This window comes from Zootoca vivipara, chromosome 9, assembly GCF_963506605.1.
Source record: "Zootoca vivipara chromosome 9, rZooViv1.1, whole genome shotgun sequence".
NCBI classification, from domain to species: Eukaryota; Metazoa; Chordata; class Lepidosauria; order Squamata; family Lacertidae; genus Zootoca; species Zootoca vivipara.
The window spans coordinates 14573500-14601445 of NC_083284.1; the positions used below are offsets into that span (position 1 = coordinate 14573500).

The 27946-nt window shown below is 43.9% G+C and overlaps 1 protein-coding gene across 8 annotated transcripts in view; it reads left to right on the forward strand.

Moving 5' to 3' along the window:
* Nucleotides 1-16312, forward strand: part of ARHGAP24 (Rho GTPase activating protein 24) — a 343081-nt gene extending 326769 nt beyond the window's left edge. For all 8 annotated transcript variants that reach the window (XM_035112151.2, XM_035112152.2, XM_060278414.1 and 5 more), the window contains 5 exons: nucleotides 2119-2251; nucleotides 3335-3408; nucleotides 4435-4556; nucleotides 9352-10429; nucleotides 15005-16312. In XM_035112151.2, coding sequence (XP_034968042.1) covers nucleotides 2119-2251; nucleotides 3335-3408; nucleotides 4435-4556; nucleotides 9352-10429; nucleotides 15005-15248 — 1651 coding nt within the window. In that variant the 3' untranslated portion in view covers nucleotides 15249-16312. The remainder of the gene's footprint in view (nucleotides 1-2118; nucleotides 2252-3334; nucleotides 3409-4434; nucleotides 4557-9351; nucleotides 10430-15004) is intronic.
* The last annotated feature ends 11634 nt before the right edge of the window (nucleotides 16313-27946 follow it).

Below are 27946 nucleotides of genomic sequence, written 5' to 3' on the forward strand. Positions count from 1 at the left end.
TTGAGGTATTTTGTAATGAGTGTAATCAGAATTGGGAAACGTATAAAATGTGATGATATAAAGGTTAATTTTGAAAGCCATGAGACGGGAGGGAAGGAAGTCGACAGGCTCTAGAAAGCCAGAGAGGTAAAGTGGATAATAATGATGTGATTATATATTGTTAAATGGTAATCTAATAAAAATTATAAATTTTTTTTATAAATTATTAAAGAAAAAAAGAAAATGGTGCGTTTGTTGTGGGAAGCGGAAGGTGAGGCTTAGTCAAGGTTTGTTTCCCTCAGGCTTCACCAAGAATTAGGACAGGGGTGCCAAATGAAGAGGAGTGTGCCAAATTTTAAAGGGGTTCATTTTTCACTGCACACAGTTCCCTCCAAAAGAACAATGTCCTCCTAAGGCAAAGGTGCTGCAAAATTGGGATCCATTTCTCCTTTGCCAAAGTACAGTACTTGCCAAGAGAGATAGAGGGATTCCCTGTGGGGAGAGGACCGCACTTTGCTTTACTTTTTTTAGAGTGGTTGCAAGGTCTTCGTGACTTCCTCCCCTACTGTGCATTGTAGGGACACGGGTGGCGCTGTAGTCTAAACCACTGAGCCTAGGGCTTGCTGATCAGAAGGTTGGCGGTTCGATTCCCCGCGACAGGGCGAGCTCCCGTTGCTCGGTCCCAGCTCCTGCCAACCTAGCAGTTCCAAAGCACGTCAAAGTGCAAGTAGATAAATAGGTACCACTCCAGCGGGAAGGTAAACGGCGTTTCTGTGTGCTGCTCTGGTTCGCCAGAAGCGGCTTAGTCATGCTGGTCACATGACCTGGAAGCTGTCTGCGAACAAATGCCGGCTCCCTCGGCCTATAGAGCGAGATGAGCGCCGCAACCCCAGAGTTGTCCGCAACTGGACCTAACGGTCAGGGGTACCTTTACCTTTACTGTGTGTTGTGGTTCTGATCATCTCTTTCAAAGTGGTTCTCTCCACACTTGAATGGAAGCAATGTGAAGTGTTGCCACATGTTGCCTGAACAGATGGAGGACAGTGCTTTCAATATCGAGGAACTCGCCATGTTAGAAGGGGAACATTTTTGCTCTTGTTTGTATGCTCCCCAAAACACTGTCAAAATGGGTGGACAGCTTTTTTTCAGGGGGAAAGTAGTCCCCAATTTCTGCTCTGCCCTGAGAGCCTCCCTACTCCTAGTAAGCATTGATGGCTCAGAGATTAGCAGGAAGGCTCCCCAGTTCAGATATGTGATATTTGAAACGCCAGAGATTTGAAAACCTGGCATCTCTCTCATTTTAGAAATCATGCTCTCATGCAGCTCACATCTCATTAGGCAGGCTCACCATCCACCTCTAGAATAGTTATTAAGGTCAATACGGCAATAACACCCTGCAACAAATGGGAGCTGCTTTGGCCTGAGGAAGTATTCTGTATAAATCTTATTTTACAACATCACCACCTAGTGGTAATATACAGCGCAATTTCCAAAGCCTTCCACCTGCCGAATTCATTAAAAAGATTGCAACCTGCAGAGTGCAGGGTGCACGGGTTTAGTTTGGGCTACAAACAATGGCAAAGAAATATGCCTGGTTTGGAAATAAATGGTTAGAGATCATTTTTCTCACTCTTTAATAATTTGGTAAAACTCTGGGGTTATCTGATGAAGTTGATTAGGAGTAGCTTCCAGACAGACCTAAGACCAAAAAAAGAGAAAGCATTCATTTTGCGCACAGAACATAAATAACTCACAGAATTTGCTACCTTAGGATGCGGCAATGGTGGCTGGCTTAGCTGGGTTTAGACCAGTTCTTAGAGGAGAATAACTCTGTCAAGAGTAGGAATTATTCACTTTCTTTGAACTGCAATGAGAAGTGACCTAAGCCACACCTCTCGGACGAATGTTCAGATTGCAGCATACAAATCCTTCAGATGATGAACTTCTCAAAATTTACAGTCATTTTGTGTATTTCAGGATGAAACACATTTATAAATGTGTGCGTTGAAATAAAATATGTACCTCAACACATTTTTTGCGATAAAATATGTATTTAGATCTGCACGAAAACCATCAATGGCTTTCTAGGTGCCTTGTGCTACATTTCCAGCAGTAATCTCATCCCTTTCCTCCCGACAGAAATACAGATGTACACACAGTGGCGTCGCTTTTGAAGCTGTACCTCAGAGAGCTCCCGGAGCCAGTTATTCCGTACGCCAAATATGAAGACTTTCTCTCCTGCGCCAAACTACTCAGCAAGGAAGAGGAAACGGTGAGTTTGCTGCCTTGATTCCAGTGTGTGAAATTATCGGGTGCTTGGCAGTCTTATTGAGGGATTTTGAGTGGAGTGATTTAACTCCTGCTTTGTCACCTTCGTTTTATGTTGGCTGTTTCTATGATATAGCTTAGAAACTTGGGAAGCTGCCTTATACCTGCTCAGACTATTTGTCCGTGTAGCTTAGTTTTGTCTCCTGACAGTGCCTCTGCAAAGTCTCAGGCGGAGCTCTTTCCGGCTCCCTATTTCATTGGAGGTGCTAGAGATTGAATTTAGGACCTCATTCTTGCTCAGCCACTGACCTCTGGTCCCTCCCCATACTCCTGAGAATGTGACAAAGGCCACATCCGTACTGTCCATTTAAAACACTGTGATACCACTTTAAACAGCCATGGCTTCTCCCAAAGAATCCTGGGAGCTGTAGTTTTTGCTAAGGGTTTTGCTGAGAGTTGTAAGGAGATCCATACTCCGCTCTCAGAGCTACAGAGGAACCAGATGTGCTTAGAAGCTGCTCCATCATGGGCCTTCTAACCATATCCTGGAACCAAACATGGTACGCCAACCAGCGCTTCCCTTTAGCAATCGGAAATGGATGTTTGTAAGTGGCAGCTGTGAATTGTCTCAACCATAGCTGCCAAGTTTTCCCTTTTCTCACGAGGAAGCCTATTCAGCATAAGGGAATTTCCCTTTAAAAAAGGGATAACTTGGCAGCTATGGTCTCAACACATGTGAGCAGTTGCAATCGCCCATCACAATCTGTATGGATAGTTTGTAAAGCAATGCTGAGTGGGAAGTAGGGTTGCCAGACTCAATAGTGGACAGGACTTCTGTGCCTTTCTTTAATTGCCCTGCTCTCTTTTGAGTCTGGGAACCTTAAAGAGAAACCAGCAGACCCTTTGTTTAATTTCCAAGCAAAGGATCTGCTGGTTTCTCTTTAAGGTTTCCAGACTCAAAAGAGAGCAGGGCAATTAAAGGCACAGAAGTCCTGTCCTCTATTGAGTCTGGCAACCCTAGTGGGAAGTATTACATTTCGGTCTCTTTCTTTGGGGTTTCTAATACTGAGATCTCATCTTCACACAGGGGCTGAATGAACTAGTGAAGCAAGTGAAGAGTTTGCCGCCTGTCAACTTCAACCTGCTGAAGTATATTTGCAGGTAAATATCCCGACAAAACACTGATTGCCTTAGCACTCCCAAAGACATCATTAGATAGGACAGTTTTCTGTGAACAGCTCTTTAAGGAGTAACAACAGAACAGTTAAATTCTAACTTCTTCTACTACATATTCTTGTTGTTGTTGCTGCTGTTAACATTATTGATTTATTACCTGCCCTTTGCTGTAAGGTCCCAGAGTGAATGTTTAAAGCAGCTTAAAGTAAATTAGAATTATGAGGAGAGTGGGCCCTAAAATATCTTTCTCTCAAGCGTCAGAGTAAAGATGTGTGTCTTCAGCATACAGTAAAAGCTGCATAATGAAGACACCAGATTCACCTCTGTGGGTAAAGAATATACCACTAATAATTTATATGCCACCCATCTTACTGGTACCTCAGCTACTCTGGGTGGCTTCCAACAAATTAAAACAAAGTAAGACATCAGTCATCAAAATCTTCCCTAAACAGGGCTGCCTTCAGCTGTCTTCTAAAAGTCAGAGAGTTGTTTATTTCCTTGACATCTGATGGGAGGGCATTTCACAAGGCAGGTGCCACTACCAAGAAGGCCCTCTGCCTGGTTCCCCTGTAACTTCACTTCTCCCAGTGAGGGAACTGCCAGAAGACCCTCGGAGCTGGACCTCAGTGTCTGGGCTGAACAATGGGGGTAGAGATATGCAGGGCCAACACCATTTAGGGCTTCCAAGGTTAGCACTTCAAATTATGCTTAGAAATGTACTGGGAGCCAATGTGAGTCTTTCAGGACTGGTGTTATTATATGGTCCCAGTAACCAGTCTGGTAGCTCCACTCAAAATGAGACACTCCCTATCTGCAGGCTTACATTCAAACAAACAAAGGAAAAGAGACAAGGGGGGAATTATATCAGGAGTGGTGTAGGGTGAGGGAGCATGTCTCCTTTGCACCTTTATGCATAATTGCTAATTATAGCATCTCACCCATTCAGCCCTGTCATTTATAGTTGACTGAATCCTGATTCTGGACTATGCTTTTTTTTGGATGCATTAACAGATTCCTCGATGAAGTTCAGTCCTATTCCGGAGTCAACAAAATGAGTGTGCAAAACCTGGCTACTGTGTTTGGTCCCAACATCCTGCGTCCCAAAGTGGAGGATCCCTTGACCATCATGGAAGGTGAGTGGCAAAGCAAAAACCCACCACGAAGGTTCAGTTAGCTGGTCTGAGGATCCTGGCAAGAACATTGATGCAACAGTAGGGTTTAATTTTTAATATTTATTTAATATGCTGTAAACGCTTTGTGGAACTTGGAAACCAAACAGCAGTGTGTGCAAAGTACAAGAGGGCCAGATCTGATGTAACAGGGCCTGTATTTACACAAGACTAAGTTGCTTGGAGCAGAACCGTGGCATCTGTATTGGAAGCATCCATCAAGTAAAATTAAGAATCAAGTGTAATCAAAGGAAGAGCCTCCTGGATCAGGCCAGTGGCCCATCTTAGTCCGGCATCCTGTTCTCACAGCGGCCAGCCAGGATTTTAGTTCAGCTATGATTTGCGACCAGTGTGTGGACACCAAACATAGCAGCAAAACCATTTATTTGTTTGAGCATTTGCTTTGCGCTGGTAAACCGTGCAAACGTTTCTACGTGCAAATATCATAACTCGTAATATTTACTAAAATATATAATTATACTGGTGGCTTTTTTAAAGGAAACGGCCCTTGGCAGAGCTGTGCTTCTTTACTGTCTGTATTTCAACAGATTTGCTTTTTTTAAATATATGGCTTTAATTCTATTGAAATTTAATTACTTTTAAACTTAGGTTTCAAGTTTTCAGCTTTTTGCAATTTGTCTGTTTGAATTTGTGTAAGCTGCTTTGAGTTCCAGTCTGAGAAGGAGACAGGATATAAATATAGCAATAATAATTGAAACAAGTTGAGTGGCCACTGCTGGGAAATGCAGCAGTGGACTTCATGAACTTCTGGTCTTTCCAAGGCCTTGCCCTATCAAAGGAAGCTGCCTTCTACTGAGTTGGAGGAGTGGTGCATTTTGCTTCATATTGTCTTCACCGACTGGCTGCAGCTCTCCAGAGTTTCAGACAGGAATCATTCTCTTTTTTAAAAAAAATTAATTTTTATTGATTTTATATAATAACACAAAAGAGACAAGACATAAAGAACATTTCTATCCACCTTCCCTCCCTCCCCCTACAAGTCCCCTTCTGCCACAAGTGGATCCTGCGGGTGTTGAGAGTCGAAGGTAGTCCATTTTAAAGCTGGGTTTGTCCTCACCCTCCCTCTCCTTAGCCCCTGGACCTCCCCCTGCCACCTGGAGGGCCCAAGACAAAAGGAGAGATTGGGGTAGGGTATCCCCCAACCATTTATATATAATTCTTCAACATAATACAAGGACAAACAAACAATTAAAAATATCAATTTCTTACTTTGTTAAACATTGTATTCGTGACTTCCTCAGATCCCTTCTTCCTGATTTTCATACTTTCTTAATATAATTATAGCAGGTTTCTTGTGGGAGGTCTATTTTTGTAGTTGGGTTTCCTTCCACCCCTCCCTCCCCCCAGAGCCCCCCCTGCCCCCAGAGGCTTCAGGATGATAGGGAGGAAGATAGGTGGCTATCCCCCCAATTACCTAACTAAACATAACATTACTGTTAAACAAATCTAAAATTTCTTTCCCCAGCCCTTCCTCCACCCCCTACAAGAAATATCAATTATTACATATTATTAATATCTCTAACCAAATCATTCTAGCCTGCCAATCCCTGAAATTTAACTTGGAATAATGTGCTGTAAAACCTTACTCTGATCCAGTGAAGGAGACCTTTAAGTTCTTAACAAGACATCTGCAAAAAATATATATATTAAAAAATCCAGATATCAGGTTCTTAGCTTCTTCCCCTTCTTCTGTGGATTTACATCCCTCTCATCAACAGATGATTTGTTTTGCTAATTAGAGAGTAGAGGGAGAGCCGCCTGCAAATGAAAGTGCTCCCTTGATTGCAGATGCTCATATCTCAGCTGCAATAATAATTTGCGCTTCCCTCCCCCATAACTCATTAAATATGAGAAGTGAGATCACTGTTTGTGTAACTCATTTACAAGGGTGCAAGAAACAGCCACGCATGCTTTGGTTCCATAGCCCTGTGATTAGCATTGGGAGTGGGGGGGGGAGGCGGGAATCATCCTGATCAGAAGAAAACAATTCCCAATCTCTGGAGCTGCAATCCTATGAACACTTACTAGGTAGCAAGAATCCATAGCTGCCAAGTTTTCCCTTTTCTCACGAGGAAGCCTATTCCGCATAATGGAATTTCCCTTAAAAAAAGGGATAACTTGGCAGCTATACAAGAATCACTGAACTCAGCAGGGATCACGTCTGTGTAGGCATGTAAATCTGCATCAGGCTTTAGCTTTGACAGGTGTTTGGTGTATTCTGAGAATTTTGGGGGGTTGCTTGCTTTTTGAAAAGGGATGAAACGTTTGCTTTGCCCGTCAAAGAAATATTCCCATCACTCTGAATGACTTCATTTGCCCTCAGTGACATCAGCAAGCAGCAAAGTCTGATTGGCTACAAAGTGTCATGGTGTCATCTTCACTCCCAATTATTGCGCAAAAGCACATCAAAGAATTATGCCTGGAAATGTGATTATATCCTCCAAATATACATCTACATTGGCTCCCAGTACATTTCCGAGCACAATTCAAAGTGTTGGTGGTGACCTTTAAAGCCCTAAATGGCCTCGGTCCTGTATACCTGAAGGAGCGTCTCCACCCCCATCATTCAGCCCGGACACTGAGCTCCAGCGCCTAGGGCCTTCTGGCAGTTCCCTCGTTGCGAGAAGCCAAGTTGCAGGGAACCAGGCAGAGGGCCTTCTCGGTAGTGGCACCCGCCCTTTGGAATGCCTTCTCATCAGATGTCAAAGAGAAAAACAGCTACCAGATTTTTAGAAGACATCTGCAGGCAGCCCTGTTTAGGGAGGCTTTTAATGGTTAATAGATTACTGTATTTTATTTTTCTGCTGGAAGCCACCCAGCCAGATGGGTGGGGTATAAATAATTAATTTATTATTATTATTATTATTATTATTATTGTTGTTGTTGTTGTTGTTTTAAAAAACCACCATTTCAGGAAGGATCAGGTCAGAGGAAGGTGCCTCTTTTTGCCATATGCCTAGCTTCCAAAGACGTGCTCCAGAAATTACCAAGGAAGTCATGCTGTTTGTGCGATGGTTATTCATTATAATGCATTTCAAAACGATCCCCCTCCTGGCTTAAGGGAGCACGCTTTGATTTATAACATAGGCAGAAGCATACTCAGCAGTAAAGAACTGTGTGGTGTACTCTGGCGGCTGCACCCAGTCTCATTTTGGAGCGCTTAATGACATTTATATTAAATTGATTTACCATCCTTTCTCATTATGATGTGTTGCTTCATTCGGCACAACTAAACATTGCAGAAATGTGTGTGGGGGGGTGCTCACTGCTACGGGTTTCTGAATCCAACCAGTTACATGCTGTTCAAACCTTGAGTAAAACTGAAGTGAACTTCATACATTGTAATGAGATAATTCATCTTCTGACTCTTTATTTCTTTCCACCATGATTTTGTTGTTGTTGTTGTTGTTTTGTTCCTGAAGCCTATTATGCTTAGATATTTGTCTGGCTATTATGCTTAGATATTTGTCTTGCTCTGACATGACAAAGTTAACCTTATCAGTACAGTATTCTGGAAACCACAGAAGAGTCACGTGTCCAAACTGGCATGGGGGAAGAAGGGGGATTGAGAGGGCCCTGTTTGATGGGCCACCTACAGTTGTGTGATTGGTTCATGGCAGCTGCTGGTGTGATTGGGAAGAGGAGCCAACCTGTATGGAGTTCAGCACATAAGTAAAATTTGGTGCAGAGTTGTTGAAAAACATGGATTGCTCTTCTAGTGCAATTGGAGCTACAAGAATGGAACTATCCTGAACTTGGAAGAGAAAGATCCCTTTATATAGGCTAGAAAATCTACAGGCTAATATAGTGGTGCCTCGACTTACAAATTTAATCCATTCAGAAGGCACCTTCGTAGGTCGAAAAATTCATAAGTCGAAAAACTCCATTGGAAACGCAATTTCCCATAGGAATGCATTGGAAACGGAAAAATTCGTAAGTCGAAGCTACCCCATCTAAAAATTCGTAAGTCGAAAAAACCCTATCTAAAACCGCCACAGTTTCCGTTTGGATGTCGAGAAATTCGTACGCATGCGACCATTTGCCCCATTCGCAAGTCGAAAAATTCAGTTGTTGAGTCACTCATAAGTCGAGGTACCACTCTATAAAAGCCAAAGTATTTCAGGAGGGCTTCTATCGTATAGCCCTTTTTACAACACAGAACATAGCAAAGAATAAATGTCAATATCCCGTTTAAAAAAAAAAGTTTTGTAAGTACAGATATAATCCTAAGAAATACAGTTAAGTTATGGGACAATTTGGTCACCCTCCTCTGCACACATTCCAACTTGTCAATTTCCTTCTTAAACTGGTGTCCAGAATTGGACACAGCACTCCTTGCTGAGATCATCCCATCTTTTGCAGAATGGCAGCTACAAAGATGGGGAGGAAGCAAGGCATTGGCCCAAACCTGCAAGATGACTGCAATGTAGGGGTCGGTTTCCATTGTGTTAAGAGAGAGAAACAAATGATGAGTGACAAAAACTGGAAGGTGTCCTTCGCTTTCAGTTTTCACTAGAAAATTGATCATGTAGATACCAAGTCTTGATACAAGCCTCCTCCTCCTCCTCCTCCTCCTCCTCCTCCTCCTCCTCCTCCTCCTCCTCCTCCTTCTTCTTCTTCTTCTTCTTCTTCTTCTTCTTCTTCTTCTTCTTCTTCTTCTTCTTCTTCTTCTTCTTCTTCTTCTTCTTTGGTTACCTGCTGTTTAAATACCGGTTGTGTTTATGTGTTCTTCATATAGGTACTGTTGTTGTCCAGCAGCTGATGTCCATGATGATAAGTGAGCACGAGCTGCTGTTTCCCAAGGATGGGGACGTCCAAAGCGGGCAGGAGGTGAGCAATAACAACAACGAGGTTCAAAAGAAAGTGATCATCGGTCAGCTCCAGAACAAAGAAAACAACAACACCAAGGAGTCGTCACCACTGAGACAATGTTCTTGGGATAAACCAGAGTCTCCCCAAAGAACCATTGTGGAGAACGGCTCTCCTACAGCTCAGCCTGGGAGCAAGTCAAATAGCCCAAGGAACAGCATTCACAAACTGGACATCACCAGAAGTCCACCCCTTATGGTGAAAAAAAACCCAGCGTTCAATAAAGGCAGTGGCATAGTCACCAACGGATCCTTCAGCAGCTCTGTGGAGGGTCAAGAGAAGACATCGCCAGCCTTGCCCAATGGTACCTTGCAGAGCAGAAGAACATCTTCCCTGAAAGGGCCCGTCACCAAAATGGGCACCCACAGCGTGCAGAACGGAGGGGTGCGAATGGGCATCTCCAGCACAGATGCCCACAGCAACTCTCTGAACAGCCGGAACCAGGGCTGGATGTCCAATGGGTATGTGACACTGCGGGACAACAAGCAGAAGGAGCTCACAGGGGACTCTGGACAGCACAACAGACTCTCTACTTACGACAACGTGCACCAGCAGTTCTCCATACTGAATGCCGAAGACAAGCAGAGCGTTGACAGCGCGACTTGGTCCACTTCCTCTTGCGAAATTTCCCTCCCCGAACATTCCAACTCCTGCCGCTCCTCGACCACCACCTGCCCCGAGCAAGACTTTTACGGGGCCAATTTTGAAGACCCCGTCCTCCTGGATGAGCCCCAACACGAAGACCTCTCCAACCAAGGAGATTACGAGAACAAAGGTGACCGTAGAAGCGTCGGGGGGCGCAGCAGCCGAGCGACGAGCAGCAGTGACAACAGCGAAACGTTTGTTGTCAACAACACGGGCAACCACAGTGCTTTGCATAGCCTCGTGTCGAGCTTAAAGCAGGAAATGGCGAAACAGAAGGTGGAGTATGAAACAAGGATAAGAAGGTAAGCGGCCAGGGTCAGAGCTCTTGTTCTTTGCAGTGCAGTCCTATGCAGGCCTACCCAGCAGTAAACCCCATTGAGTTCATTGGGACTCCCCCCCCCCGGTAATAAGTGCACATAGAGGATTATAGCCTTGAGCACTTATGTGCCAGAGCAATGAGGACTGCATTATTCATCGGCTTAAATTGAACTAACCCAGTTCAAGAAGTATTCAAGTTGGGTAGCTCATGCTCCCCTCCAGATGGGAACAGCTATACGTTATTTGCTAGTCAGGTGAGCTAAGATCATTACACTGGGGCCCTTCAGTCAGATCCCAAGGAAAAAATCATTTAAATTATATATGCTCTGACATGAAGTGTTGCATTAACAATGAGCAAGAAAAAAGGTCAGGAGACGTCTTAGCACTCGGCTTAATTTATCTCTTAGGGGATTTATATATGGCTCGCATCTTCCCATCTGCACCAAGTGATCAAAAAGTCCAGCTGTAAATGCTAACGAGTATCACAAAATTTATTGCGCTGCATGCCAGGGGACACTCAAAAAGGGAAATGTGTTGCTCAGCGGCAGCAAGTGCAAAAGTTCTCTGCTGTTTTTAGATTCATAGCATGGGTTTTAATGAGCTCAAGAGGCTTTGATTCCATTATAAAAAAATTGCAAATGAGCCTTAGAAATGGCTTCAACCTTTCAGAGCCCTAGGCCGGTTAAGTGCTAGACCGAGTCTAGTAAAGGCTGTGAAGCTCAAAACATTGGGAGAGTTTCAGTCTTGAAAGTCTGAGATTTTCAAACCATCAGCCTTTGCAGTGTTGGCAGGGGGAAGGGCCTAAAAATTCTGGGCACCATCAATATATTAAATAACCAATAGGCGAGAGTTTCCCGACATCTAGCAATTGGTAACACTGGTTTTCTATTAAGCATAAGAACATGTGCAGAGCCCTGCTGGATCAGGCCCAAGGCCCCTCTAGTTCTGCACTCTGTTCTCACAGTGGTCAACCAGGTGGGAAGCCCTCGAGCTTCAGCACTCTCCGTATCTGCAACTCTCACCAGCTGGTGCTCAGAGGCATAAGACCTGCAGCAGTGGAAGTAGAATGTTGTGCAGACAGACTTTTATTTCATGAATATTGCCATGTGAAATCCTCTCCCCAAGTAGGCAAGACCAGCCAGACCAAGAGGGGCGGTGGAGGCAAGAGGTGCAAGGATGGTGGGGAACTGAGTGTGTTATGAGAGATAGATGATGATGATGACGACAATAATAATAATAATTTATTACTTATACTCCACCCATCTGGTTGGGCCTTCCCAGGCACTCTGGGTAGCTTCCAACAGAATATTAAAAACATGATAAAAAAAATCAAACATCAAAAACTTCCCTAAACAGGGCTGCCTTCAGATGTCATCCAAAAGTCAGATAAGTTGTCTATTTCCTTGACATCTTGGGGGAGGGCATTCCACAGGGTGAGCACCACTGCCAAGAAAGCCCTCTGCCTGGTTCCCTGTAACCTCACTTCTCGCAGTGAGGGAACCAGCAGAAGACCCTCGGAGGAGGACCTCAGTGTCCGGGCAGAATGATGGGGGTGGAGACGCTCCTTCAGGTATACTGGGCTGAGGTCATTTAGGGCTTTAAAGGTCAGCACCAACACTTTGAATTGTGCTCAGAAACGTACTGGGAGCCAATGTGGCTCTTTTAGGACTGGTGTTATATGATCTCGGCAGACACTTCCAGTCACCAGTCTAGCTACCGCATTCTGGATTAGTTGTAGTTTCCGGGTCACCTTCAAAGGTAGCCCCACGTAGATCCCTCCCTAGGCTAGCATTTCCCCATGCAGATGTGAAAAAAGTCCTTAGGTAGCTGCCATCAGGCGCGTAGCAAGGGGGGCAAAGGGGGCGGTCTGCCTCTAGCTCCACTCTGGCGGGGGCAGCGCCCCCACCCCTGGCCCACCCCTGGCCTCCTCTACCGGAGTAGAAAGAAGCAGAGTGCGCTACGGAGCGGGTTGCCGCTGCCGCCCAACAACCTGCCCCATAGCGCGTTCTGCTTCAGAGTGCGCCAGCTGAGCAGAGCAGCAGCGCCAACCCGGACGGACTGCGCATGTGTGGACATGTGCAGTCCATCCTGGCTCACCCTGGCACGCACGTTGTGCATCATGACGTCACAACGCATGCGTGCTGCGGAGCAACGCCCCACCCCCAGGGGCTGCCGCCCCAGGCAGCCAAGCGGCACCGTTCGCCATTGGCTGCCATCACCGCCTGCCGGGGACTTAGGGGTCCACAGTTTGGTGAGAACATCCCTCCAGCATCAACCTCCCCAACTTGCCACTGAACTCCATGCAGTGTTTGGCATGAATTTGCCTATAGAGGCAGCCTTTTCCCCTCAAGGAGGCGAACCTGGTGGGTGAGCTCAGTCAGTCATCCTGTCATTGAAGTGCCTTCAAGATCCAATCAGGTTGTGGTGTGAACACCTCCTCCTTCCCTTGGCTGCTCTGGACAATAATGTTTGAGCTACGGATCCAGCTGGTACTCCTGTCTGAATCATGGAGGAGTGCACATGTATTTCTCACACCCACATGAGTGACATATGAGGCAGTTGTTCTGCAAGGAGATCAGAGCGTGTGGCATCCTAATTTGCAAATAAAAATAAAAAATTCCCCCTTGAGGGGAAAAATGGGGATAGAGAGAATGTGCATATTGGGTCTCTGAGGCCCGCCTGCCTTACACATTCCCTGCCAATGTGCGGTGGAAGATGCCATGCTTGTTCCTTAACCACACAGGCAGGTAAGAGTGCAAACTGAACATTTAGGCAGTCAGATGCTGAAGGAGATGCAGTGAAGAGTACAAATTGGTGGTGAGTGGTGGGGAAAGGCTTTCCAGGATGCACGCCAGCCATGGGAAGAATGTATTTTGTTCCAAGGGTTTAACCTCAAAATAACATCTTACCAACTTCCTTGTCCTTCCCAATCTGTTATATTTTATTAGATTCCAGAAATCTACTAACTAGGCATGTCTATTTGAATACACCTTAAGAACTATGAGCCTAACTATAAATAGGCCTGGTGTTTTATTTCTGGCTGTTCCCTCTCTGCAAGAAGTGAGCTTACAGGGAACCAGGCAGAGGGCCTTCTTGGTAGTGGGGCCCACCCTGTGAAACACCCTCCCACCAGATGTGAAAGAGAAAAACAACTATCTGAATTTTAGAAGGCATCTGAAGGCAGCCCTGTTTAGGGAAGTTTTTAATGTTTGATGCTTTATCGTGTTTTTAATATTCTGTTGGGAGCAGCCCAGAGTGGCTGGGGAAACCCAGTCAGATGGTTGGGGTATAAATAATTTTAAAAGTAGTTATTTGTTTGTTTGTTTCTTTGTTGTTACTCAGCTTCTACACATGCAATGTGCAAGGTACTTCATCCTTTGACTCAAGCAGCAAAAAGTCCCTGCCTGTGCAATTATTCCTCACCTCCAAGTACCTTAAGGAAGGAGGGGACCAGAAAGAGATTAGTGAAGCAGCCAGTAAAAAAAAAAAAAAGTACAATTCCTCTCCTCTCCTCTGTTCTAAATAATCCCATCCTGAAATGGTTTTTTTTTTATTGTAACTTTTTGTTTACCTCCCATCCCCACAATCGTTTGCATACAGTTCCAAAGCAGGCATGCTTAGCTTCAAGAGTACAACTGTATATCATGTGCCCCTAGAACATTCTCTGGGCCTTTTCACGTGTAGGTTGTCAACTGGCTTATTAGATCCATCCCTGGAAAAGGGTGTTGTCAGGCTTTGGGGAATCGGCTTCCTCCCCCGTGGCAGTAAACAAAGATCAAACGAAAGAAGTGTCTTACCAGTTAGAAACTTTAATAATCACAGTGAGAGAACAAAGAAATTGTGGCGCTCCCAATTTAGGATCACACACACCCTCCATCCCTTTCAATCTATGTCAATCCTACGTCTTGTAATCTGAGTTTGTATCCTTTGCGCTTTCTGCTCTGAGACTTTCTGAGCTCTCCGTGTTTTGGAGAAGGGGTGTGTGAATGCTATCCAACAACTGTGAATCTGTTAACCCTCTCTTTTCTAGTGTTTCTTCTCCTAGCTGTTCCCCATCCAGCATTTCCCAGCGTCTGCCTTCTGAACTATGCCCCTCTGCAAACCACTGTTCCAAATCTATACTGTCCTCCCGCTCCTGGGAGGGGGGAGGCCCCCACCATTCCTCCTCAGTGCAGCCCTCCTCAGCACAGTCCCCGACAGGTGTCTCCAGTTCTGTTTGTTTTTCTCTAACCCATAACATCACAATTTTGCCACATTTCTTTGTGTATGATGAGCTCAGTGGGGCTTACTTCTATGTAAGTGGCACCCTGTGTTAACTAGAATTCTAGGATTGTAGAGTTGGATGGGGCCACAAGGGTCATCTATTGCAGTCCAACCCCTTGCAACGCAGGATACTTTTGCCCAACATGGGGCTCAAACCCACAACCTTGAGATTAAGAGTCTCATGCTCTACCAACTGAGCTATCACATCTGTTACCGAACTATCCTCCTTTAGGTGCCAATGAGCATTGAGTTGTACCAAAGTATACTAAGCCCTTTGTCTTCTTTTACTCCTCCAGTCTTGAACAAAGGAATCTCTCCCTGGAGACGGAAATGCTTGGCTTGCATGATGAACTGGAACAGGAGAAGAAAAAGTTCACCATGGTGGAGATTAAAATGCGCAATGCTGAGCGGGCCAAAGAAGATGCAGAGAAGAGGAACGACATGCTGCAGAAGGAGATGGAGCAGTTCTTCTCGACATTCGGGGAGCTGACAGTCGAGACACGTCGGCCAGAAAGAGGGAACACCATATGGATCCAGTGAGCGCTGCTGCTGCTGCCGTCCAAGACTGTGGGATTCTGGGAAGAGGGTTGTTGGGATATTATATTGTAACAGGTGACTGGTCACCTGACTGAGGCTAGCACTCAACGTAACGTCGACCCTCAGAAGACGACGCCATGCCTATGTCAACCAACCACATCTGCCATGTGTACTTTTTAATTGAGAAATCATATCCTTGAATGCATCGTAATGCAACCGTTAAGTGTTACAACTGGATTTGTGTATATAGATTTTAAATAGGTCATCCGAGGGAAGGGGGGATAGAAAGAGACAAGAAGAAATATTTTAATGCAAGTCTTATATTTAAACTGGCAAACGGAACCTTCATTGCAATTAAGCTTTATATTGAGGCTTTTTCCCTTGCACTTAATTAACATAATAAGCTATTTTTGGCATTGTGTCACCATCAGCTTATTTTGTATATTACTTTTTTTTCCTTCCTTTGGTTGCCCCTCTCACTGGGGAATTAAGATACACATCTATCTATATATATAGATATCTATATATATAATGTTAGCTATTAAACAAAACAAAAAGGATGTTGTGTGACTGTGCTGTTTGTGCCAATGGATTTGCCCATGACCAAAAACAAAAAAAGTGTAAATAATTTTATAAAAATATAACATGAGCATCTAATAAGTTGGAACTCTTTTTTCTTTCTTTTTCTTTGGGATCTATCTGTTAGAAAACACAATCCAATATTTCCTGTACATGTACGTTGCTGCAATTAGCCCTCCCTTGAAGACAGTGCTTCCTATTCTGGATCAAACTGCACATGATATCCAGCATGTAGTTTGGGAATGCATGCTTGTTTTTCAAAAAGCAGGCACTGGGGGAGGAGGGATGGACAGTCTGGATCAGGCCTCAGCACTTCTTACCATATTTTCAACATATATGCCAATTGCTGTGTCCCTCCAGTGTCCTAAAGCAGCTTCAAGGGGTATTTGGGGTGGACCACAGTGTCTTTGGGTGGTAGTGGAGATATAGAGTTAACTTCTCCATACACCATTGTCCCAGTCCTGGTTGCTTTCTTCCTTCCCCAAGGCTGTTATAATAGAATCATAGAGTTGGAAGAGACCACAAGGGCCATCCAGTCCAAATCCCTGCCAAGCAGGAAACACCATCAAAGCATTCTTGACATATGCCTGTCAAGCCTCTGCTTAAAGACCTCCAAAGAAGGAGACTCCACCACACTCCTTGGTAGCAAATTCCACTGTCGAACAGCTCTTACTGTCAGGAAGTTCTTCCTAATGTTTAGGTGGAATCTTCTTTCTTGAAGTTTGAATCCATTGTTCCGTGTCCGCTTCTCTGGAGCAGCAGAAAACCTTTCTCCCTCCTCCATATGACATCCTTTCATATATTTGAACATGGCTATCATATCACCCCTTAACCTTCTCTTTTCCAGGCTAAACATACCCAGCTCCCTAAGTCGTTCCTCATAAGGCATCATTTCCAGGCCTTTGACCATTTTGGTTGCCCTCTTCTGGACACGTTCAAGCTTGTCAGTATCCTTCTTGAACTGTGGTGCCCAGAACTGGACACAGTACTCCAGGTGAGGTCTGACCAGAGCAGAATACAGTGGTACTATTACTTCCCTTATACTCCTATTGATGCATAAATAAAGTGTGTTGTTGTTTTTTAAAGATATGCAATCTAAACTATGTTTGGCCCCTGGGAGAGCCATCATTGATGGGGTTTTTAGCAGAAAGGGGTGCAGACAGAAATCAGACGTCAGAAGAGGATGCAGTGGGAGACAAGATTGTCCCTGTGCTTAGGAGAACCATTATGTTATTGTTGCTGTTCTTTATATTATGATCATTTGGCTTTTGCAAAATAGGTTGGGTCAAACATACTCGTGAAATTCTCTTTCCCTATACCTCATTATACTTTTTCCTCACCCCACTTGCCCTTGTTACCTGAAGTAGATGTTGAGTTCCTTGTAGTTGTCACCACATTGCTCCTGGGTCATCTCCGGAGTGTCAGTATTCGTAAGAGGGATTCAGTTGCATACCATTAAGCCCCGCGTGTGAAAGTGATTCATGATCAACTGAGAGCTCCCTCTGGAGTGTCTCATTTGCATGCTCAGGACAACAGAGGCATGACAAGAGCATGCCCATTGTCCTGTCCTGTGTGTGGAATTATATTCCCTGGGCAATTAATTCACCCAAGCTCTGGGGATTAGTCAGAAGCAATGCAAGACCAGTCTATGTAGGGTGCGTTCCAGCTGAGCAGGATTCAACCAGGACTGGAGTGGCATTTTAAGATTCCTTACACCTCTCCCCCACCTTCAAACCAGCTAGTTCTAATGCCTTATTACTTGCAATGTGACTTTTGGACAACACATTTTAAGAGCACACTCGTGTCACCCAAGCACCGCTTGGTTATTCAAAACATGTTGACTCTCAGATGCAGTATACTATAAACTCGCCCATTGGAAAGGTGGGGGGGTAGCCATGGGTACAGCACCAGATTTAGGGTGGTGTGGGCTGTTCCCTTGACCGGGGCACTAGAACAAGGGGGTGCAAAATCATCAACGTCATCCTGTATTTATACGTGTAACTACCAAGAAGATCCATAAAAAGCAACCGTACAAAAATGAATTATTTTGAAAATAAAAGGGGGGGCATCATATTATTAAAGTCCCTGATTGCTATTTTGCCCAAACAAACCATCACTTGATGCCAAACTCAACAAACAATGCAAACACAGCCCCATAATATAAACGAAGCTCAGAATGGTGGGTTTGGAGTAAGGACACACCTAGCTCTCAAACCATCATCAGTATTGTAGGGCAGCCATCCATGCAGGTGAATTACACATTTTGCCCCATCTCCCATGGCATTTCCCTCATACTTTGAAAGTCACACTGGCTATGTTGTGGCAGAAGACTCAGAGTCAGCAAACAGCAGCTTCAGACAGTTACCCATGCACCAGCATCCTAGCAGAGCCCACTACCAACGATTCCCATGAATCAATTCTCTGATCTGTGCCAACTGATACAAGCCAACATTTTAAATTCCCACAATGCCTTGCAGCAACAGTTAATTTTGGAGCATTGTGGGAAATTTAAATAGCATAAGCCCACCAGAGGGCCCACTAATATCGGAGAAGGGGGCACCAGATAGGAAGTTGCCACGGGAACCCTCAAACCTGCAGCCAGACCTACGTGAGAGCGCCGTGATCGTATATTTTGCCCCGAAACAGTGGCAAGGAGCCCCATATTTAATCAGGAACCCATTAGCTTGGGGCCTGAAGTTAACCCTTTCTCTGTGACATTTCTCTGGTGGAATGAGGTCAATGACTGTTTCTGACCTCTCAAAGGAAGCCCCATCTGATGCGTCTCTGGGGGCATAGTTGAAGCCAGGCATGGAAAACTCAGTCCAAAAGTCATATGCAACAGACCAGCTTTACATTGTGGCCCAGTAGAAGCACTTGCTTTGCAATCCACCAGCACATAGCAGGTTCAGTTCACTTCTCTCCCCAAGTTTTCATCACCAGAAGCCCATGTTGTATACAGAATATCCAATACACCACAGAGTGTCACTGTGTGTCATGAAGGATTTTGCCAGGAAAAACAAGGTTAGCATTTTCTGCTCTGTTCAGCTATAAGAAACTAGTGTTATGAAGCAAGTGCTCTTGTCAGGCATGAGCTATGAGCCCATAATATTGTGAGAGGGGCCTGGAAACTTAAGTCATGACTCTTGCATCCTTCATCCAGGAATTACACTGCTTGGTTTAGGATGTGCCATCATGTGACATTAGGAGGCCTGTCAGTATGTAAGCATGTGGCTATAGGAAAATCCAAGCAGCTGAGCTCACCCCCCCACCCCCATTACTATTGCTAAGCTTTGTTCCCTCTCACCCTACAGGGAGATCTGAGCTGAGCCACGATGGCATTACTAGTGTGCAACAACCTAACAGGACCATCACCATCCATAGTGTGGCTATGTGCTTAGGCTTGCTGCGCTAGACCAGAGTACTGAACAGCTCAATCACTTCTTGCAAGCACAGCCCCATTCATCTCTACACAAAGCTTACCACCTTCAGACAACTCTATACAACATGTTTTGTGACTGGTGCCCAATGGGATCGGTAGGGCAAAAGGCAGGGAGACCAACAGTAGGTGGGACCAGAGCGAATGGCAGGTAGAACTAGTTCCCTGGCTGGTTGTAAGTACAATGGCAGGCAGGGTGTGGGGTAGGCTGGCTGAGGGCAGACTAAGGTTGGCAAGGCAGTGCCCAGTTAGAATTAATGGACCACACTCTACTGACTGTTCTGCCTTGTCAAGTGGTAAGATTGGTACTGTAATCTAGAGAAGTTTCTTGTGCAGCCAACTTCCATGCTTTCAGCCAATATGGAAGTTGGTTGAGGGTTAGGCATCTAGCCTGTTTTTGTCACGATCTTAGAGTTAGGATCCCCTTCTTTAGGGGATGAAGTCAAGGAATCTGTAGAGTCAGCTTTAAATATGCTTCCAACAGAGGAGCCTGTGGTACTGGGCTGAGGACGTGGCACAACCATCATTGTGCTCCAATGCAGAAGACCAGAGGCTACCCTACTTTGTTGCAGTAGGAGACTAGAGGAGCAGGTTGGACCTCTACCTGAAAAAGCACATTCCAGTGTGGGCAGGGCTAACAATTGGAATACAGCAGCTGCCACGATATAGGACTGTGTCTTAGTTTATTTATTGCTGAAAACCAGCAGCAGTCTGAACCTTGCAACCAGCCTGAACCTTGGCTTGAGCCACAGCTCATAATGCATTGAGCCGCAGCCTTGCCTCACTGCAAAGTGGGACATTTTTGGACAGGGGTGCACTGCCACTGAAGGATGAGCCTCACAGTTTGAAGTCTGGCTTTGCTCCTGTGTGATTAGATTGTGGCCGGGGGCATTTTCCCACAACTTCTTTTGGTGAACCACCTGTGCCTTTCCATGGAGAAGGCAGGTCTGATCATCATCACACATCCAGGTCAGACTACCATAACACTCTCTGAAAAATGTGTAAAAATTGAAGCTTGTACAGAATGCTGCGGCAACTGCTATTAAGAGTCATGCGTTATATTATTCCCAGTTCACTTAACGCTCATAATGCCGTTTATGACTTTTAGAGACCCATACATTTTGAAAGCAGATTATCTAAACATCTGCCTCCTACTGTGAATGAGTTAGCTTGCTCCCTGAATCTTCCGTGGAGACTCTCCTCCATGTCCCATCACCACCAGAAGTATGACTGACAGTAATATATGAGCTGGGACTTTTCTTCTTCTTCATTGCAGTGCCTAGGCTTCCTCAATTTGATGTCCTCCAGATGTTTTGGACTCCAACTCTCATCAGTTCCAGCCAGCATGGACAATTATTAGGGATGACCAGAGTTGGAGAGCAAAACATATACAGGGAATCATATTGGGGAAAGCTGGCCTAGGCCGCAGAAACTTCTTCACCATGCTACAGCTATTACAACACTCTTTGAAAATCATTTTGTTTCATCAGGTGTTTGATTTAAAGTGATGGTTGGTTTCTCTGACTTTATTGCTTCTTTCTTTGTTGCTGTGTTTCTGGTGTTTGCTGCTGTACTTTGTATTCTATATTTATATGTGTAGTTGTTTTCATTTTGCTTAAGTTTTTTATGTTGTAAGTCAAGCTCTCTCTCTCTCTCTCTCTCTCTCTCTCTCTCTCTCTCTCTCTCTCTCTCGTGTGTGTGTGTGTTAATGTTTAATGTTTTATTATGTTTCTATATATTTCAGAAGCTGTCCAGGGTTGCTTCTGAACCCAGTCAGATGGGCAGAGTAGAAATAATAATAAAATTTTATTATAATAATAATTATTGTTGTTGTGTGGCCAAAAGTGATGCTCCCCTGTGCTCCACAGATTCGTTGTAAAAGCTAGACATCTGAATCTCTATCGAAAATTGTGTATATTTAAACCTGTGCACAGACCGTGACCCCAAAGAATCAAAACGACGAGACAAAGTATTTAGACAAGAACTCCAGAAGGTTTTTTTCTTTTTTTGGCACAAAGGGGAAAATAGATTCCCTTCTGCTTTTAATAACTCAAAACAAACAGAAGTCAGAATGCATCGACTCAACATTGATCCACAAAAGGTTGATGAACAAAGCCAAGACCCCTCCGTTCCCCCTCGTACCACCCACAGGAAACAATGAAAGGTAGAAAGTAAAAACGACTGAAGAAGTAAACAAAATGTAATGAAGGTTCATTTCCTTATCAAATGTCACATTTGTCAGTTCATCCATACTCACAGGTTGTTTACTTATCACGTTCAAAACTAAGACCTTGCAATGGAGGTGGACACTTCTTCCTCTTCCATTCTTGATGCTGAACAGTGGCTCTTTGTTTTGTGTGTGTGTTTTTTCCCTCTGCATATATATAGAGATATAAAAACTACTTTTATCAACACTGAGAAGTTATACTCCTGGTCTTTGTGAATTATATTTGGGAGTCCAACCATGCAGAACTACAGGCGGGTGCAACTTAGGTCTTATTACAGGATGGACATGGCAAGGTGAACAGTTTGGTTGGGTTGGGAAGATCCTGGTACCATTGCTGCAAAATGTATTACTGGCCGTAAGTCCCACTTACTCAAATTTACTAAATATACATAATTCTCTATATACATATTGAAGCCCCCCGACTCTTTTCCTTATCGGCCGATTGCCAACAGAGGAAACGATCGGAGGAACCATATGGAGGTGTACAGTGGTCTTTGAGAAATACAGACAGAGTGATGGATTGTTACAGACAACTTACAAAGAGAGAGGGAGGAAAATCAGTATGGGTATTTACATACTATGTATCTTACTATGTAGGAGAAATGTACAGCCCTGCTCAACCAAAAGCAACCAATTTGTTGCATTTAGTGAATCTCGTTTCCTCAGGGCCAAATTTTCAAAGCTGCCCAAAGGTCGTCTAGTTCCACTGAAGACAGTATCAGAGAGCTGCCTTAAACTGAGTCGTGTTATCTGTCTGGTTCAGGGAGACCTACTCTGACTAGCTGCTGTCTAGGACCTCAGGCCAGCTCCTGCTATTATCTGAAGATGCTGGGAACCAAGCCTTGAAAATGCAGGTCTTTTGGTTCTTTCTTTGAGCTTCATTATGCTAAAGCACATTGTAAGACTCAAGAGTCAAGGGTTGGAAGACTCAAGACAGGGTTACAAAAGGGGGCACATTTGCCCAGCGGGGCTACCTGTGTCTATACAGGATTGCCGATATTCACCTTGGGAATGCATCCATGCACATTTCAGGGATAAAGGACTATCCTTACAAAATTCATACACCCCAATCCAGTAGGAGATATCCATGCACATTGACAGAACGCAGTTGTATATTTTATGAGTGTACGCAGTGCAGTGCACATGTCTGCACTCTCTCTTGGACCACCAGTCACACGCAACACGTTATTGTATACAACTAGGGGGGGTGTCCCTGTTTCCTAATTATAGTCCCAAAGCAATGCCAAGATGAAACTGTAATGTCAATCCAGGAATTCAAGCGTGGGCAAACAGAATTTTTAAAGGGACGGAAAGAAAGAGTAAATTGCTACCCCAAAACACAAAACTCGCCTTTTGCATTTCCCATGCCTGAAATTGAAATTAAGTCTTGCATTTGCTTGAATGGACATTGATTTAATAACTAGCTCGCGCCGCTGCCCTGCTTTGCATTAAAAACACCGGCACAAATTATTAACTTGGGAGTAAAAGGGTGTCACTTATAAAAATGCCCTAAATTTTGAAATTATTAGAAGGAACACCTTTGGATATTTTGACTCTCCTTTTCTTCAGAGGTGTCTCAGTGTGCATTTTGATTTATAATATTCCTTCTCAGGGCAATCTCATCCCTTTCCCTATTCTTTTCAAGATGGGAAACCCAATCCACAATCCAGTCAAAGGGTACATAAATTGAAATTGTTTTAGAGCCATGAAAGCTTAATCGAAGAAGACTTGGCTAAAAGTCTTCTGTGTACCCAACACAAGCCAACAAACATACTCTTTTACAGAGTCATTTGTCTCCTGTGAAACTGGGATGGAGAGTTCTGGGTGAATTGGAGAAATTGCATGGGGAATTACCATAATAGGCATGAGGGGGCAGGAGTGGGGGGGCAATCGTTTTAAAAACAGTAACCAAGAATACCCCCTCCCCCGGAACAGTGTGCCAGCTCTTCAAGCAATGGCAAAACTTTTAACAATTAAAAAGAAACCCAGAAAAAGAAAAGGATGCCATATACACATATACCATGTAGAAATTTCTCTTGGCCACTGAAGATCACAAAAATCTGGGGAGGGGGGCTCTCCTCCCCACAAATGCCACCCAAATAAGATGTGAATGTAATTCTTTAATTGCAAAGAAACAAGGGGGAAAGAGAGCAGATTCCGTGTGTGTCATCTTCATTGGGACTGCTACACAGGCCGATAGGGTTAACCCCCTGAATTTGACACAGTGCCAAATTCATCCCCTTCCCTATCACCCTGGCTGCTATTTAAAAATGCTCAAGCCAGGCACTTTAAATCTAATCATGCAATTACAGTCATGTCTCGTTTGGTCTTTAGACAAGCACATTCTCACCGTTCTTTAAATTAAGAATCTCGCCACCAATCTCACAGGGTCTGCTGAGCTCAGATTATTACTTTCAACATATAAAAGGTGCTTTAAGTTGTTAATAATTATATAAGATAGGAATAAGCTGTTTCAAATCAAAGTTCTCCCGTTTAAGGCAGTGCTCCAGAAACTAGTTAACCCTCAATCTGTGCAGCTCTTTGGAGTTATTGACTTTACAGAAGCTATTCCTAAAGTAGATGGACCATTGACTACAGGCTCCCATTTTTCATTTCTGAACAGAAATGAAGGTTGAATAACACAGCCCATGAGCCAAGCATTCTTTTTATAAGAAAATGAGATCTAGTATATCATATGAGCAGGGCTATTTTTCTCCAGCTCATCAGTTGGAAAAAGACACATTTCTTCCCTCCCCTTGGCCCAAAAAGCTTTTTCCTCATTAAGTTCTTACACATCTGTGAAATAATTCAAATCCACTGTTACCCTCCCTCCATTAAAACCATCCTTTGAAATTCAAACCAGCTCAACCATCAGAATCTTGACAGTGCAGGGTTCTAGTCAATATTATACGGACAATTTCCAGTCTTAAAAAAAGGCAAACTCATATTAAATTTAGCAGCCCATCAAGAGACGAAACATATGCACATACCTAGTAAAACTACCGTCTTCCTTTTCTTAAACATAAGCCATACTAAACCAGTATGCTTCCCCAAACTAGCCATACAAAATCTAATTATTCCTTGTAAAATACATACTTGGCCAGTAGCCATCTCTACAAGACCATTCAAGTCAGACACAACTGAGAACAGAGCTTCCAGAACAATTTCATGGAACTAAGAAAGCAGGTTAAATTTTCTTACTGTGAGGCTACAGAGGTGGTAAAAGTTTCATCTGCTACTTCTGCAAAGCTGGGACAAATACAGGAATCCTTGTCCTCTTGAAAGAGTCCTCTATTTCAGGGATGAACAGAGGCCTGGAGAACTGGCTTTCCTTTTGCCAGAACCTGAAAAACACCAACTGTAGCCAGGTGCAAAAGATAAATACTTAGAATCAAAGCATTCTAAGGCCAGGAATATGCACCTGAACTCACAGTTGCTCCACACAATGATATACTCCTTACTCACCCACCCATTCCTTCATTTCAGCGGGAGACTTGGCAGGTATGCACTATATATATATTGCATTAACAAGGCTATTTGCGGCCTCCCTTCCAGGCTGGACCTGCTACAGGACTGACAGGGTTGCTATCTTTCAATGGGCAAATTATGGTTGGCTCAATCATCTGCCACTTGTATAGGCAGGACCAAATTTACAGAACTGTGTCTTGCAGGCAAAATTCCAGAAGCTAAATTTAAGGCAAGGCAGCAGGCTCCCACTGTCGATCTCTTGCTTTCATCATCTTCTGATCTGCTCTACATACACTAGAATGTCTGAAATGGCAACGGGATAGATGAACAGTGTTGGACGATCCTCTTGAATTGTGTTTAAAGCCTTTTAAAAAGCCAACCTGTGTATGTTAGTTATGCGTGGTGAAATGTTTATTTTTCTTTGGTTTGAATCATTGCCAATCAGTTTCCCTGGATGCCGTCGGCCAACCTTCCTCAAGCGCCAGTACAGTGGTGCCTCACAAGACGAATTGAATTCATTCCGCGAGTCAATTCGTTTTGCGAAAAAGTCATCTTACGAATCGCGGGTTCCCATAGGAATGCATTGAAATTTCTTTTTTTGCCCATAGGAACACATTAATTAAATTTCAATGCATTCCTATGGGAAACTGCGATTCGCAAGATGACTTTTTCGCAAAACGAATTCGTCTTGCGAGTCACCATCAGATCGCAAGACGCATTCGTCTTGCAGGGCATTCGTCTTGCGAGGTACCACTGTATTTATAAAGAGATAATTTCTCTCTTTAATTACTTTTTCCAGTGTTAATTGTTTTATCCGTCTCTGTCAGGCCCATGCTACATTTTCTGTTCTCTAAGCCAAGCCCCCTAACATTTTAGACATGTCACCGTAAGAAAGAAAACACGGCCCTTGAAAATATTTTAGATCCCCTCATTCTTTTCTGTATTCTGATTATATCTTTTTTGTTATGTCAGTCAGCCAGAATGACACCTCTAAATGAAGGTGGGTCACAGATTTATGTAACAGTTTCAGGATCTGTGCTTGCTTAGTTTCCAGCTTCTTGCCTAATAATTCCTAACACCACATCTGCCTTTTTCACAGCTGCAGTACAATCAGCTGATGTTTTCGGTAAACACTCTATGATCTCAAGGTTATCTGTCTTTCCTTGCCGGGTGCAGATTATTACTGAGTTTCATTTTATCTTTTCCCAGTGAACATGGCTTGGCACTTGCATGGAACTTCATCTGCCATTCTATTCCCCAGTCACGCATTCTGGGGAGTTTTCTGAAACTCTCTGATGGGATTTCGCCCCCACCCCACCCCTGAGTAACTTAGTATCATCAGCGAGTCTGGATGCTTCAACGCTGTTATGGATTGTGGCTTCTGATATTGACAACCTAATGGCGTTTGATTCCAAAAGGCTCCCTGTTACCTGTGGTCTCAGCACCAAAACAGTGGACGGTGGAAAGTGGCTTTTTTTTAAAATTGCCCATTATATCTGGGCAACAAAATACACAGCTAGCAGATGCCATTATTGCCATTATTGCTTAGAGCGTCATTTCTCTGTTATTGCCTTTGTGGCATCCTAAGTGCACTACTGTGTCCCATTAAAGTACTGCCATTTTTGTGCATTGGGATTTCATGTGGGCTGAGTTAAGGTTAGAGCCACACACGGATATCGTTTCATGGCTTTCAGAAAGAATACACGGGAAATAAATCAAAGCTGCCTTGTGGCTTCCATTTCAATGGAAGACGCATGTGGTAACTGTGATGGCCGGCAGCAATTGATGGATTGCCCCCTATATTGCTATTTATTTTTATTTAGTTATTATTTTTTGCAGTAGTGACTTTTTGCTTATTGCTGCTATACATACTGCACTAACGAAAAGTGTTCTGTTCCTTTGTATTTAAGAAAAATTCTACCTGCCCTACATCTTTATTTAGTAAGTGGAAATGAAATTGTCTGGTCATAACTATTTTAGGAAGGATATGCTTCTAAATATGTTTATGGCCACCCTTCAGAAGGGAAAGAATGTGTGGTTCAGTCTAGGCCAGGTGTGGCCAAACTTGGCCCTCCAGCTGTTTTGGGACTACAACTCCCATCATCCCTAGCTAACAGGACCAGTGGTCAGGGATGATGGGAATTGTAGTCCCAAAACAGCTGGAGGGCCAGGTTTGGCCATGCCTGGTCTAGGCGGATGCCACTCAAAGGGGTTAATTGTGGCCACTGTGGGTTGTTGGTTTTTTACACATCTGTTTATTTATTTGCCTCCATGAAAACATTATTAGCACTTGCTTTTTTAAAATAAAAAAAATCAGTTTAGTTTCAAACTATTTGACCATGTTAGGAATGGCTGGTTTCACATCCGACCAAAAATAAATGTTAAGAGTTGTGCTCGTATTTCATGCCATTTGATTATGGCATAAAGGCTGACTCTTAGAGGTTAATTCCTAAAGTTTTGACTCCTGGTCTCCTGGACAAATTTCAAAAAAGAAAAGAAAAAAATGTTGGGTTGCCATCCCTTCGTGCACATTTGTATCTGTAGAATCTGTATATCTGATTTCCAGGGGGTTGGGAGCCGAGCATAGCTGCCAAGTTTTCCCTTTTCTCGCGAGGAAGCCTATTCAGCATAAGGGAAAATCCCTTTAAAAAAGGGATAACTTGGCAGCTATGGGGCCGAGTCAGGTCACTGCTTGTGTAACCACTTTTGGTGTAGGCCTGGGGAATTTTCAGAGTATGTGTTGCAATAAAAAGGTAGCAAAGAGGGAAATTGTAAAGCTGAAAGCAGCTAGCCATTCACTGTCCTTCCAATTAATGTTGGGAATGGTTAAGATGCATTTTAAAAGAGAGAGAGAGAGAGAGAGAGAGAGAGAGAGAGAGAGAGAGAGAGAGAGAGAGAGAGAGTTGCTCGCAGCCTAGGTTGGTGCTGCTCCAAACCTCCTTTCATTGATGCACTAAACATGTAATAAATATACATTAGAAACACCCCTTT